Source organism: Rhinoraja longicauda, chromosome 18, assembly GCF_053455715.1.
Source record: "Rhinoraja longicauda isolate Sanriku21f chromosome 18, sRhiLon1.1, whole genome shotgun sequence".
Lineage (NCBI taxonomy): Eukaryota > Metazoa > Chordata > Chondrichthyes > Rajiformes > Arhynchobatidae > Rhinoraja > Rhinoraja longicauda.
In genome coordinates this window covers 14,587,400-14,599,766 of record NC_135970.1, presented here as the reverse complement: position 1 = coordinate 14,599,766, position 12,367 = coordinate 14,587,400, and the positions used below count along the sequence as shown (strand labels likewise).

At 44.6% G+C, this 12,367-nt stretch overlaps 1 protein-coding gene across 1 annotated transcript; it reads left to right on the top strand.

Annotated features, from left to right (window-relative positions):
- Window positions 1–1,007: 1,007 nt before the first annotated feature.
- LOC144602070 (large ribosomal subunit protein P2-like) lies at window positions 1,008–8,344 on the top strand. Its single transcript, XM_078414757.1, is given in 6 exon segments — window positions 1,008–1,070; window positions 1,073–1,137; window positions 2,825–2,948; window positions 3,034–3,082; window positions 7,310–7,399; window positions 8,223–8,344. Coding segments are annotated over 6 exon segments (471 nt in total). The 3' UTR covers window positions 8,303–8,344.
- The last annotated feature ends 4,023 nt before the right edge of the window (window positions 8,345–12,367 follow it).

The following is a 12,367-nucleotide window of genomic DNA, read 5'->3' as shown; positions in this document are numbered from 1 at the left end:
AATAATGTGTCTATTATAATCAAACAAGAAAGGCTTAAAAATTTCTGAGTTCAGAGTACGTCTTTACATGATGACAGCTTCACTGTGCAGAAAAATCCTTTTTTTAATTTCAGAAATTAAATGCATTGAGAATTAAACGTGTGTATATGTATGTGCGAGGATACACAAAATGCTGGAGTAACTCAGCAGGACAGGCAATATCCCTGGAAAGAAGGAATGGGTGACGTTCCGGGTCGAGACCCTTTTTCAACCGCATACACACAGAACTTTTTTTCTCGTTTATTATATTGTGTACAGTGTACTATGTTTACACATTCTGTTGTGCTGCTCCAGGTAAGAATCTCATTGTTCAGCATGGGACTTATGACAATAAGACAATCTTGACTCTTGATCCCTTGTCACCAACTAAACTCTGGAGCAAACACCGGATCAAAGTGGCCTCCAAACTTCCAGCCAATGGGGGGGCGGATGAGGATGCGGCCGTGTGATTGGCCGGACGGGTGGCCAATGGGGCGCGGGTGGGGTCCGGGGTTGGTCAATGGGGTGCGGGTGGAGTCCGGGGCTGGCCAATGCGGTGCGAGCAGCAACCGCGGCTGGCCAATGGAGTGCGAGCTGTGCCCGGGGTTGGCCAATGGATTGCGAGCGGGGTCCGGGGTTGGCCAATGTAGTGCGAGCGGGATCCGGGGCTGGCCAATGGGGTGCGAGCGGGGTCCGGGGTTGGCCAATGGGGTGCGAGCAGGGTCCAGGGTTGGCCAATGGGATGCGAGCAGGATCCGAGGTTGGCCAATGGGGTGCGGGCGGGGTCCGGGGCTGGCCAATGGGATGCGGTCGGAGTCCGGGATTGGCCAATGGGGTGCGAGCGGTGCTCGGGGCTGGCCAATGGGGTGCGAGCGGGGTCCGGGGTTGGCCAATGGGGCGCGGTCGGAGTCCGGGGTTGGCCAATGGGATGCGGTCGGAGTCCGGGGCTGACCAATGGGGTGCGGGCGGGACGGGGCGGGTCGCGGCGCATGCTCTTTATGTGCAGGGGTGAGGCCGCGGCCCTTTCTTTCCGGCGGTTGGAGCGGAGCGCGTGCGTGTGTGTGGCGACAGAGCGCGGACCCGGACTCTCCTCCTCCTCCTCCTCTCCAGCGGCTCCGAGTAAGTCCCACCGCCCGCACTCCGCCCCGGCTTGCCGGCGCCCCAGACTCCTCCCTCCCCGGGGTGCCCACGTTGCACCGGCAGCAACTTTGTTGGGGGGGAGGGGGGAGCCTGAGGCCTACGGCCGGGGCCTGGTCACTAGGCGGGGGGCCGGGGCCTGGTCACTAGGCGGGGGACCGGGGCCGAGTGGCGTCGCCTCGTTGCTGTGGGTGCTTCAGCAGGAGGCCACTTGTCCCCCCGCGCTGACGGCGGGTTTGTGGAGGGTTTAGTTTAGAGACCCAGACCCTTGCTTCGCTCGCCGAGTCCACGCCGACCAGCCATCCCCGCACACTCCACCCGGCTCTGACTCTGGCGCTGTGAGGCAACAACTCTGCCGCTGCGCCCCTGTGGCTCCCTCCCCCGGGCGGGCGGGCGGGCAGACAGACATGTGCGGCGGCTGCCGGGCCGTCAAGTCAAGTTTATTTGTCACATACACATACAAGATGTGCAGTGAAATGAAATGTCACCCACTGTCCAGCAATAAGATCAATAAAAATAATCCACCCTCATTGCTACCGGTCGCCACCGACTCAGCGCTGCAACAACGGGGAGGGTGGCGGCGCCGATCCGTAGGCCGCAAGCTCGACCGGCCGCCACAGTGAATTGTGAAACGGGTGGAAAGAATAGGGGTTAGGGGAGTAATGAACATCAATCCAAATGGAGCACAGGGAAAGAGAGAGAGGGGGGGGGGGTTGGGTTAGTTGCCAAAAATTAAATGTTCAGACCATTAAGTTGCAAGTGACTTTTTGAAAAGTGGTTTTGTATTCTAGCCCTCTTGTAATAAATGCTAGTATTGCGTTTGCCTTACTAACGATTCGACGTGCAAATTTACTTTTTGGGAATCCTGCACCAGTCCTCCTAAGTCCCTTTGCACCTCTGATTTCTGGATTCTCTCCCCATTTAGAAAATAGTTTATTCCTACTACCAAAATACATGACTCCAAACTTTGCTACACTATTATTCCATCTGCCCACTCTCCCAACCTGTCCAAGTCCTTCTGCAGAGTCCCTGCTTTCTCTACACTACCTGCCCCTCCACCAATTTTTGTATCATCTGCAAACTTGGCCACAAAACCTTCAATCGCCTCATCCAAGTAATTTAATGTACAATGTGAAGAGCATCGACCCCTGCGGAACTCCACTAGTCGCTGGCAGCCAACAAGGAAAAAGCCCCCCGTTTTTGCCATTTACATGAATATACTCAATGACTGAGCATCCTTAATCCTATTGATTCGTGAATTTCAAAGATTCTCTATCCCCCTAGATGAAGATGCTGGTGTAACTCAACGGGATGGGCAGAATCTCCAAAGTCGATGATGTTTTGGGTCAAGGGAAATCGAGTCTACATACGCCCTGTCAAAGTTGAGGGCAGGTGGCATTGACTTCTCCAACTTTAGACAGTTCCTCTGTCCCTCTCTTCCCCTCCCCCTTCCCAGATCTCCCTCTCCCTCATGTCTCCACCTATATCCCTCCTTTGTCCCGCCCCCCCTGACATCAGTCTGAAGAAGGGTCTCGACCCAAAACGTCCATACCACTGTCATTTATGTCACATACATTTATGGCCTTTGTAACATAATGAGGTTGGAATTGTAGCAGATAAAATTTGCATCCAAAAGATTGAACTTTGGCTCAACCTCTTCCTCTTTCAGGATGCGTTACGTCGCAGCTTACCTCCTCGCTGTGTTGGGCGGCAATGAGGCCCCAGCTTCAAAGGACATTAAGAAGATTCTTGGCAGCGTTGGGATTGAAGCTGATGATGAGCGACTGAATAAGGTATCGTGCCTACCTGTGCACACTTTATTCGGTGTTTGTCTGAATTCTTAATTTCCTTAAGTAATGCTTTTAAATTGAATTTCAGGTGATCAGTGAGCTGAAAGGCAAGAATGTGGACGATGTCATCACTGCTGGTGAGTAGCACTTTAAGCATTGGCTCCATGACTGTCTGAATCAACTGGGTTGGGGGTGTGGTGCAGATCAGGTTCACTTTTCAGTTATGAATCTATGCAGAAAATCCTTGTGGAACCAGTAAAAAAAAGTGGTCCAAAAATTGTGAGTGACTGTTAATGCCATTTTCAGGTTAGAATATCAACTGCGATTTTCATTATATGCTACATTTACAAGAAATCTCAGCCTATTAAAGGTGGGGCAGGTTTCCCTGTTGCTCTGTGTTGTAATCTCCATCCCTCCCAGATAAGACTGTTTGTCTCCCTGCCACAATGCTCCAAATCTACCAAATCAAATTTGAAATGGTCGAGTACACCATTTGGCCACTGATCGTCTCTGCCACTGATTGAGATTGTGACGGATCCATTTGTAGCCTTAATTTTGCATTCCTACGGTAAGCCATTCTCGCGTGTCTCTCTACCAACTCATGGGTTTTGCTTCGATTGAGGTAGTGTTCTGAAGCATCTGAGAGAAAAATTCAAGCCATGTGTTGACCCTTTTAAGCAGTAACTTCCTAGTTCTCGATTCCTCAATGGAAATTGAGAAACCTTCCTCATCACATTCACCCTGTTAAGCCCCTCAGGGTCGTGTTTCATTCCAGTCAAACAATAGGCAGCAATATTGTTCTACCTTTTGAAACTGTTCTTAAATGCTACCTGGGATCTAGGTTAAAAACTTGGACATGGGTGAGCATGGTTACATTGTGTGTACAAAATGCAATTGTAAGGATTGCATTTGGCTCAACATGAAGAGTGTAAACAGGGTTTTATTGCAAAATTGAGACATGAAATGGCAGGTATATTTTAAAACCATGTAGTTATGCATTTAAACAATGATGGAGAATTACATGGTTTCAAAGATGCACTAAAGCATATTGGTTCTGTTTATTGAGCACGTTGGTGGGGCAGTGGGAGAGTTGCTGCCTTGCAGTGCTTGCAGCGCCGGAGACCCGGGTTCAATCCCGACTATGGGTGCTGTCTGTATGGAGTTTGTTGTTCTCCCTGTGACCTATGTGGGTTTTCTCCACACTCCAAAGATGCATAGGTTTGTAGGTTAAGTGGCTTGGTAAATGTAAAAATTGTTCCTAGTGTGTGTAGGATAGTGTTAATGTGCTGGGATCGCTGGTCAGTGCGGACCCAGTGGGCCGAAGGGCCTGTTTCCGTTCTGTATCTAAACTAAACTAAAAATCTGTAGATTGAAAGCAATCATGAAAGATGAGCTTGTTTTTGAGTGCAAAGTATGTTAGGCCACTTCTATTTTATTTTTTAAAAGCCTAGGTATTCCCCTGTCGGAATGTCAGCCAGTTTTATATAACAGCCAGGAAGAATATGAATGCTTTAGAGTTGATACAGAGCAGATCTTTTTAGAATGTTACCAGGGATCTATTTTAATTTATGTAGAGGGACTGCAAAAGTCATTAACCATATATAAAAGTAGGCAAAAGTTGAATCATTGTAGAAACATAGAAAAATAGGTGCAGGAGTAGACCATTCGGCCCTTCGAGCCAGCACGCCATTAAATATGATCATGGATGATCATCTAAAATCAGTACCCCATTCTTGCTTTTTCCCCATATCCCTTGATTCCTTTACCCCGAAGAGGTAAATCTAACTCTTGAAAACATCCAGTGAATTGGATAACAATCTGCCTGTTCATGTGGATAACCTCTCATTTATCCACATTATACTGCATCTGCCCACTCGCCCAATCTATCCAAGTCACCCTGCAGCCTCATAGTATCCTCCTCGCAGCTCACACTGCCGCCCAGCTTTGTGTCATCCGCAAACTTGGGGATGTTACATTTAATTCCCTCATCTAAATCTTTAATATATATTGTAAATAACGGGTCCCAGCACCGAGCCTTGTGGCAACCCACTAGTCACTGCCTGCCATTCTGAAATGGACCCGTTAATTCCTTCTCTTTGCTTCCTGTCTTCCAACCAGTTCTCTATCCATGTCAATACCCTACCCCCAATTCCATGTGCTCTAATTTTGCACACTAATCTCTTGTGTGGGACCTCGTCAAAGACTTTTTGACAGTCCAGATACACCACATCCACTGGCTCTCCCTTATCCATTCTGCTTGTTACATCCTACCGATGTAAGGCTATTTGGTCTATAATTCCCTGTTTTCTCTCTCCCTCTTCTTAAAAAGTGGAGTTACATTAGCTACCCTCCAGTCCACATGAACTGATCCAGAGTCTATAGAACATTGGAAAATGATCACAAATGCATGCATGATTTCTAGGGCCACTTCCTTCAGTACTCTGGGAGGCTGACCATCAGGCCCTGGGATTTATCTGTCTTCAGTCCCAACAGTTTACCTAACACAATTTCCTGACTAATGTGGATTTCCTTCAGTTCCTCCCTCCCACTAGATCCTCTGTCCCCTAGTATTTTTGGGAGATTGTTGTCTTCCTTAGCGAAGACAGAACCAAAGTACTCTTTAACTGTTCTGCCATTTCCTTGTTTCCTGTTATAAATTCACCTGTCTCTGATTGTAAGGGGCATACTTTTGTCTTCACGTCAATTAATTGCGTTACTTGTTATGTTTTATTTCTTGTTGGAATGCACGAAAGGAATGGAGTGTATTTCCATTCCTTAAGTTCTAGTGACAGCGGTCACCCAAAGTAGTTGACTAAGTTGATACCAAACTTGCAGTGGAAATGTGCACCTTTTCAAGAGTTTATTATACACTTCCACATGGGTTGTATGCAACAAGATGTAATAGGCTTGCCAATTAAACTAAGTGAACAAGCTTGAATGAAACTCAACCATGGCTTTGTGTTCACAATTTTTGCTCCAAGTTGCTGCATGGGGAACCGCAATCCCTATTGAACCTCCACTCCAGTGCCTGGAAATTGTATTGTTGAAGGCACTGTCTTTTGGAAAAGATGTTAAACCAAGGCCCCACTTGTCCTGTGTGGATGGCAAAATATCACATTCAAGGAGGATCAAGGGGATTCTGGTCTCTTGGTTGGCATTTTTTCCCAGCCAAAGTGCCTTTCAAAAATCTGAGTCTTCTCAATGGTACATTAAGGGAAGTATTTTAAGGACGCCACTTGAATGTTATAATTGTTTGAGTGATTGGGTGGTAAAGGTGTGGTTCTGTGTACCTTTATTGCTGCTTCTAACAGTTCATTTTCCTAAATTTAACCAGTGGTTACAGTTGGTCATTTATTTATGGGTTATTTGTGAGAAAGATTCATTTTATCATCCTTTCACATCCAAAGCGTATCAAAATGAAGTACTTTTTAAAAGGTTGGTTACTGTTGTAATCTGCCATCTTTTCAATTTGCCAGGAAGAGCAGTGACCTAATTGGTCTTGGGTAGTGTGGGTGGAGAGAGGAATGTTGGCCAGAGTACTGAGATGTCTCTTCATACCTTGTCATGAGATCTTTGCCATTCACCTAAGAAGACAGAGGTAGTCCTGGTAATTTTTCTAACATTAAATCTGCTGCCTCCAAAGTAGCTTCACTTGCAGTAGGTGTTCAAATGTGGCCTTTTGCCCTTCTAGGCAGAGAGAAAACTGACGACCTGCAGTTATCCACCTTAAGTCAAATGTTCTTAGCTTGCAGTCTAACAGTCTAAACAGCAGGCATATTTATATGCTTTACTATATACTTAGTAATTCTTAAATGATGGTGTATTGGGAGTTAAATAAACATTTTGCAGAATTTACTTTTTTTAAGTTGAGTTACTGCAAAGGAGCAACCCAGAAAGATTTGGTAAATGTTCAAGACTACCGGCAAGATTAGCAAGGCCTTGGAATTTATATCCTGGTTCTGTTGAAGTTGATGAAGGCTGGTTTGGAGTGCGGCCACAGTGTTGCTCATTTTCAAGAGGTTGGAGGGAGCTAACATTTCTAAACTTAGATTCACATCCATGGTTGGAAAATCTTGGAACCTTTATGAATCTGAAATTTGTAGTTTCCTCAATAGTCAGGCTGCCATACATTTAGTTGTTTGTGTGAAGCAACCTGGGCAAAGGATTGCAATGGAAGATAGGCACCCACATCAGCCTACCATACCTGGATGAATCCTGTAGATTGAAAGGGTGGATTTTAAGTGCAGGATTACGCCTACATTATCTTTGTATCGTTAAACTGGTTGACTAAACCATGATAGACTTTCATATTCATGGGGGGGAGGGTGTAAAGAAGAGATTAATTGACCAGTTGTCTTGTTTAGGCAATGCCAAGCTTGCAAGTGTCCCGTCTGGAGGTGCGGTTGCTGTCAGTACTGCAGGTGCTGCTGCCCCGGTTGTAGCTGCTGCTGCTGGTGAGTGCTGTCTTTTATTTACCCGCTTTCAATTTCCATCCATTCACTTTAAGGAAGTGCTGTGGGACAATACAAGTTAAGTCTATAACTTGATGCACTTGTTGATTTACAGCAAGGCTGCAAATCTGACCAGGAACAGTATGCATGTTGCACTGGACTAAATCTCATAAGTTATGAGCAGAATTAGGCCATTCATTCGTGGCTGATCTATCTTTCCCTCTTGACCCCATTCTCCTGCCTTCGCCCCAAAATCCCTGACACCCCTAAAAATATTAATTGATTGCTGCAAAAGGCTCTGGATTCCATGAATTCTCGTGATGGGAACGTTGATTTAGTTGTGCTTTCTGAATATGGAGTGGGGTGGGAAGGTTCTGAGTGTCTTTGGTTCTAAAATGATAGAATTCTTATAGCAACATTGAAAGGGTTTGATCTGGGGAATTTTATTTGTCTGGTTTTGGCTTTGAGATCTTAACCACGTTTGACTTTGTTATGCTAATGTCCTAAAAGACTTTCAATTTATTGCTAAAATGTCAATTTTCATGGTGCACATAAAAGCACTGATTTTTCAAAATGTCAAAACACAGCATGGAGGGTCCCTGTTTCTCTGCTGGATAACTTTCAGCGTTACTAATAACAAATTGGTGAGTTAGGTGAGGTATCAACCATTAATATCTGGGCCATGTAGCGTGCAGGCTGATACTGTACATTTGCAGCTCAATTTTGGTGTTCCACCTGCGGTTAGTTCCCAAAATGTTAAATCTTATGGATTTTGGATAATTTAGTATTATGGTGTTGATGATCTTTGTCTTAACTGTCTTTTTAGCAACTGAAGAGAAGAAAGAGGAAAAGAAGGAAGAGTCTGAAGAATCAGATGATGACATGGGCTTTGGTCTCTTTGATTAAATAGAAAAAAAAATCTAAAAATAAACAGTTTTAATGGACGTTTACCTGTGTTTGTGTCGTGGTGTGTACTGGTGCCAAAGGCAGTTTTTATGTTTAGAGCTGGCGGAGAACTGCCACGACATTTTCAGAAAAAATACACCAATATAGTGACAAAGCTTGAAGGCAAGAAATTGGATCTCTGGTTAGTTTCAGTCATAAGTTGTGTTTGGTTAGCTATCTGAACACATGAATACAAGACACAAGAAACTGCTGGAGACTTGATTAAGAAATAAACTGCTGGAAGACCTTGGTGGGTCAGAAAAGATTTCTGGAGGCAACTGAACAGATGACATTTTGGTTCGGGACCTTTCAGTCTGAACATGTACTTCCCGTGTGAATGCAAATTCTGCTTTCTGGTAGAACAGATACCATTGATAAAAGGACAGGCAAGCTGGTGGAGGTTCTTAATAGTGAAGCTTTTGAAAAGGTGGCTACCCACCTATGTAAAAGCATAGACTAACAACCTACCCACAGCACTGCAGTGAAATACATGACCAACTGTAAAACCTGTCTAGTTCCATCAGCGTTGGTTGATTTGTAACATTGAGAGAATTGCTCTATACATGGTGGCCACAAGATGGAGCTACAGCCATTCAGGTGGAAAAAACCTGATTACATTATTTTTCGTGACTTCCTGAGATTACAGCTGGTGACTTGTTATTAGGGAAATGGTTTTGTTCATGGCCTTGAGTCTGTTTATCTTTATGCTCTTGGATCAATCATTTAATGGGCTGCACTATATTCCAGTAAATTCTTTCAAACTTAATTTAACGTTGAAATTGAGCACCGCTGCCAACAATGTCTTGTGGATCAAATGTGTTGTTGCCTCAAGCACAGTGTCCTGAGGGTGACCTTCAGTTAATCTTCCCAGTAATATTCTAGGTGTGCAGTTCTTCACTTTTCTGTGATGACCATTCATTTTTAGGATATACTTTGATTGCCTTACTTTCATTTAATATCAGAAACAATGCTGTATATCAGTACAGGTACACCATCGATGTTCCAGAGCCGTGCCAGATTATCCCTTTGCTGGACCAACAGAGGTCATGTAATAATACAACAATACACCTATGATCCACTAATTGTACCCTTCCTGTATCTAAAGTACCATGAACAGCTAGAAATGTAAAAGATTAACAATTACCTTTCAGGACGGAGACACGTGTACCACATGTAATGCACTGCTCTCATAATTTTGTCTGGATTAAAGGGGGTGCAGGACCATTTGCTGGAAAATCCATGGTTTACCTCTATCCTTTGCAACTGTTGGGGACAGAGTCCAACAATATCAAGAACCAAAATTATTTGACACTAGGTCTGTTCATAGCTGCAGACTTGAGCCAGTAGTGCTCAAATGCTAATTTTACTGGTGGAAGGCGAAAAAAAAGTTCAATCTCTTCCCTTTGTTCTCCCACGGTCGGGGGCCTTGAGGCTTCCGTTGACGGGACAATCTTGGCTCCCGTAGCTGGCGGTCGGGCCCTCCGCGTCGGGGCAATCAAGCTCCCGCATCGGGGGAGGGGGATCTCAGCTCGGAGTCGGGGTTGGTCGAACCTCTTGCGAGTTTGGAGCTTCCCGACATCAGTCTCTACCCAAGACTGCGAGCTCCTCGATGTTGGAATCGCAGGCTCCTGTGGTAAGTCCACGGCCTCGCGATGGGGCTCGTCTCGAGCAAGGCCTCCGGCTCCATGATGTTAGGCTGCAGAGCGACCGGAGATACGGTCCGGAAAACAATTGCATCTCCGGCAAGGTAAGAGATTGAACAAAAAAAGTTCCCCCGCTTCCCACCTCCCACCTAAAACAAACCATAGGACATTAACACATACTTTTTAAAACACTAAAAATAACAAAGAAAAAGACAGACTGTTGGCGAGGCTACAATGAAGAAAAAATTGGGGATAAAAAGGTTGATAAACCATGTGAGAATATGGAAAGACGTTGAATTGGAAACATTTGAGATTTAATCGCCGTAAGAGGAAGAAATGAATAAATAAATAATTTTATTGGCCATGTATGTACACATACAAGGAATGTGCCTTGGTGCTCTGCTCGCAAGTAACAACACAAACATACAGTAAACAATTAAGAATAAAACATTAAGAATACAACATTGCGGTTTAAACATGAGTGAAATAAACCACAGCAAAAAGAGACTACAGACTTGATTATTAAGTATGGTTATAAATCACAATTAGATTGTCATTGCCGTACTAGAAAAAGGGGTGAGGAATGGAGATACACAACACTTTCAAATGGTGTTGCTGCATGCACAATAGTCCTTTCATTTGTACTGTAGATCTCAGAATTGATATCTATCCTTAAGCCCTCTTGGAATATACTTGGAACTGCTTCCTAGGGATAAATAACCAGTTGTAATTGGTTTCCAGCAGGTCATTTGATAACCATTTTCAGGTCCTCAACCATGCACCTTTCTACCTTCCCAAAGAAAAAACGCCCAAAATCTACTACTTTTCAGCCTGGTGCCTACCCCACGGAGCTTACGCCTTTTCTCTTGTTCAGATTAAATTTACCTTCATCTGTTCCTCTTCTTATGTCCTCTGCCACTTTGGTCGATTAAAATCCTGGGGCTCTTTAGAGAATTGCTGGTTGAGAATGGTGATCTGAAAATTGTCTTTAATATGATGAAAAAGTTTGATAAGGTAGATATTTCCAACACTTGTTCCATATTGCTTGCTATTTGAATATTTGATTCCTTTCTACGTACCTGCCCATTCAAATTGGATGCACTGTGTTACCAACTAGCAGGAAGCAATAAATAAGGGGAGCTGTTAATCAACGGCTGCAGATGCTGGAAATCTGAAATAAAAGCAAAAAAGCTGGCCAGGTAGCATCTTTGGAAGGAGAAATGGTTGGTGTTTCAAGGTCACTGCATCAAAATCAAGAATTAATTGGTTGTGCTTAATATCAAACCATCTTAGAGCATTTTGCGTAATGAATTCAGAAGTAGGCAAAGGTTGATGTATCAACAGGATCCCCAAAATGGGATCAGCATCTTTTCCAGGGAAATGTTTGAAAGGATATTTAACAGATCAAATATAATTCTGGAATTTCTAATGATAGAAAGGTTTTCTTTCTCTAGCCAGAAACCAAACTGAAATCTGTGAAATGGAAAATGTTCACTGCATGTATCTCCAATAACTGTCCAGAAGTCGCTTACACTTTGGGTGAAGAACAACATCCTGACATCAGCCAGAAATTTAATACATGTTCACCACTGATTTTCTGGCAACTAGTGGTCCAGCACGTCCTTTAATCCAGACTAAATTACGAGAGAGCACTTGAAACACCCCCTCTCCCCCCCCCCCCAAAAAAAAGTGGCACCTAGGCAGGGTGAAGCGGCCAATCTCAACCTCATCTGAACTTTTGTGCTGATCGGCAGGTTGAATTTGACCCCTGTGGCCGGGGCACTGGAACTTTGGCCTGTCCAACGCTGGCAGGTCTGTTGTCGAGGCCGACTGTGGGCTGGTATCTCGGTGGTTCAGTGGACTGTTCCAATATTGTTGGACTCCTCTCAGAGGCCATGACCTCTGTTGGTCCAGCAAAACAGATAATCCAAAAACAAAGGATACTGGAAAATTGGTGGTGGACCTGCATTTGCTAGTTTGAATTTGCGCTCCTTTGCCATCATGCTTTTTAAACCAAAGACGTATTCTGATTAATATCTGCCGCGCACTTATAATTTCATGTTCCTTAACAAAGTTATCTCAGATGTCTGTTCCTGTAGTCTTTTTCCCGAAATAAGACCAGATCTTGAAGATCAGGGCATTAGAGCGTCCCATATCATATCATATATATACAGCCGGAAACGGGCCTTTTCGGCCCTCCAAGTCCGTGCCGCCCAGTGATCCCCGTACATTAACACTATCCTACACCATCATAACTTCTGACGCATGGCTGCCTTGCAAGATTGGTGTTCAAAGTCAATGCTGACACTATTGCAGTAGAGAAGAAATATTGCACAACCCAGATGAGTTCCAGATCAAAGGTCATGTTGGACCTTTCAGGAAG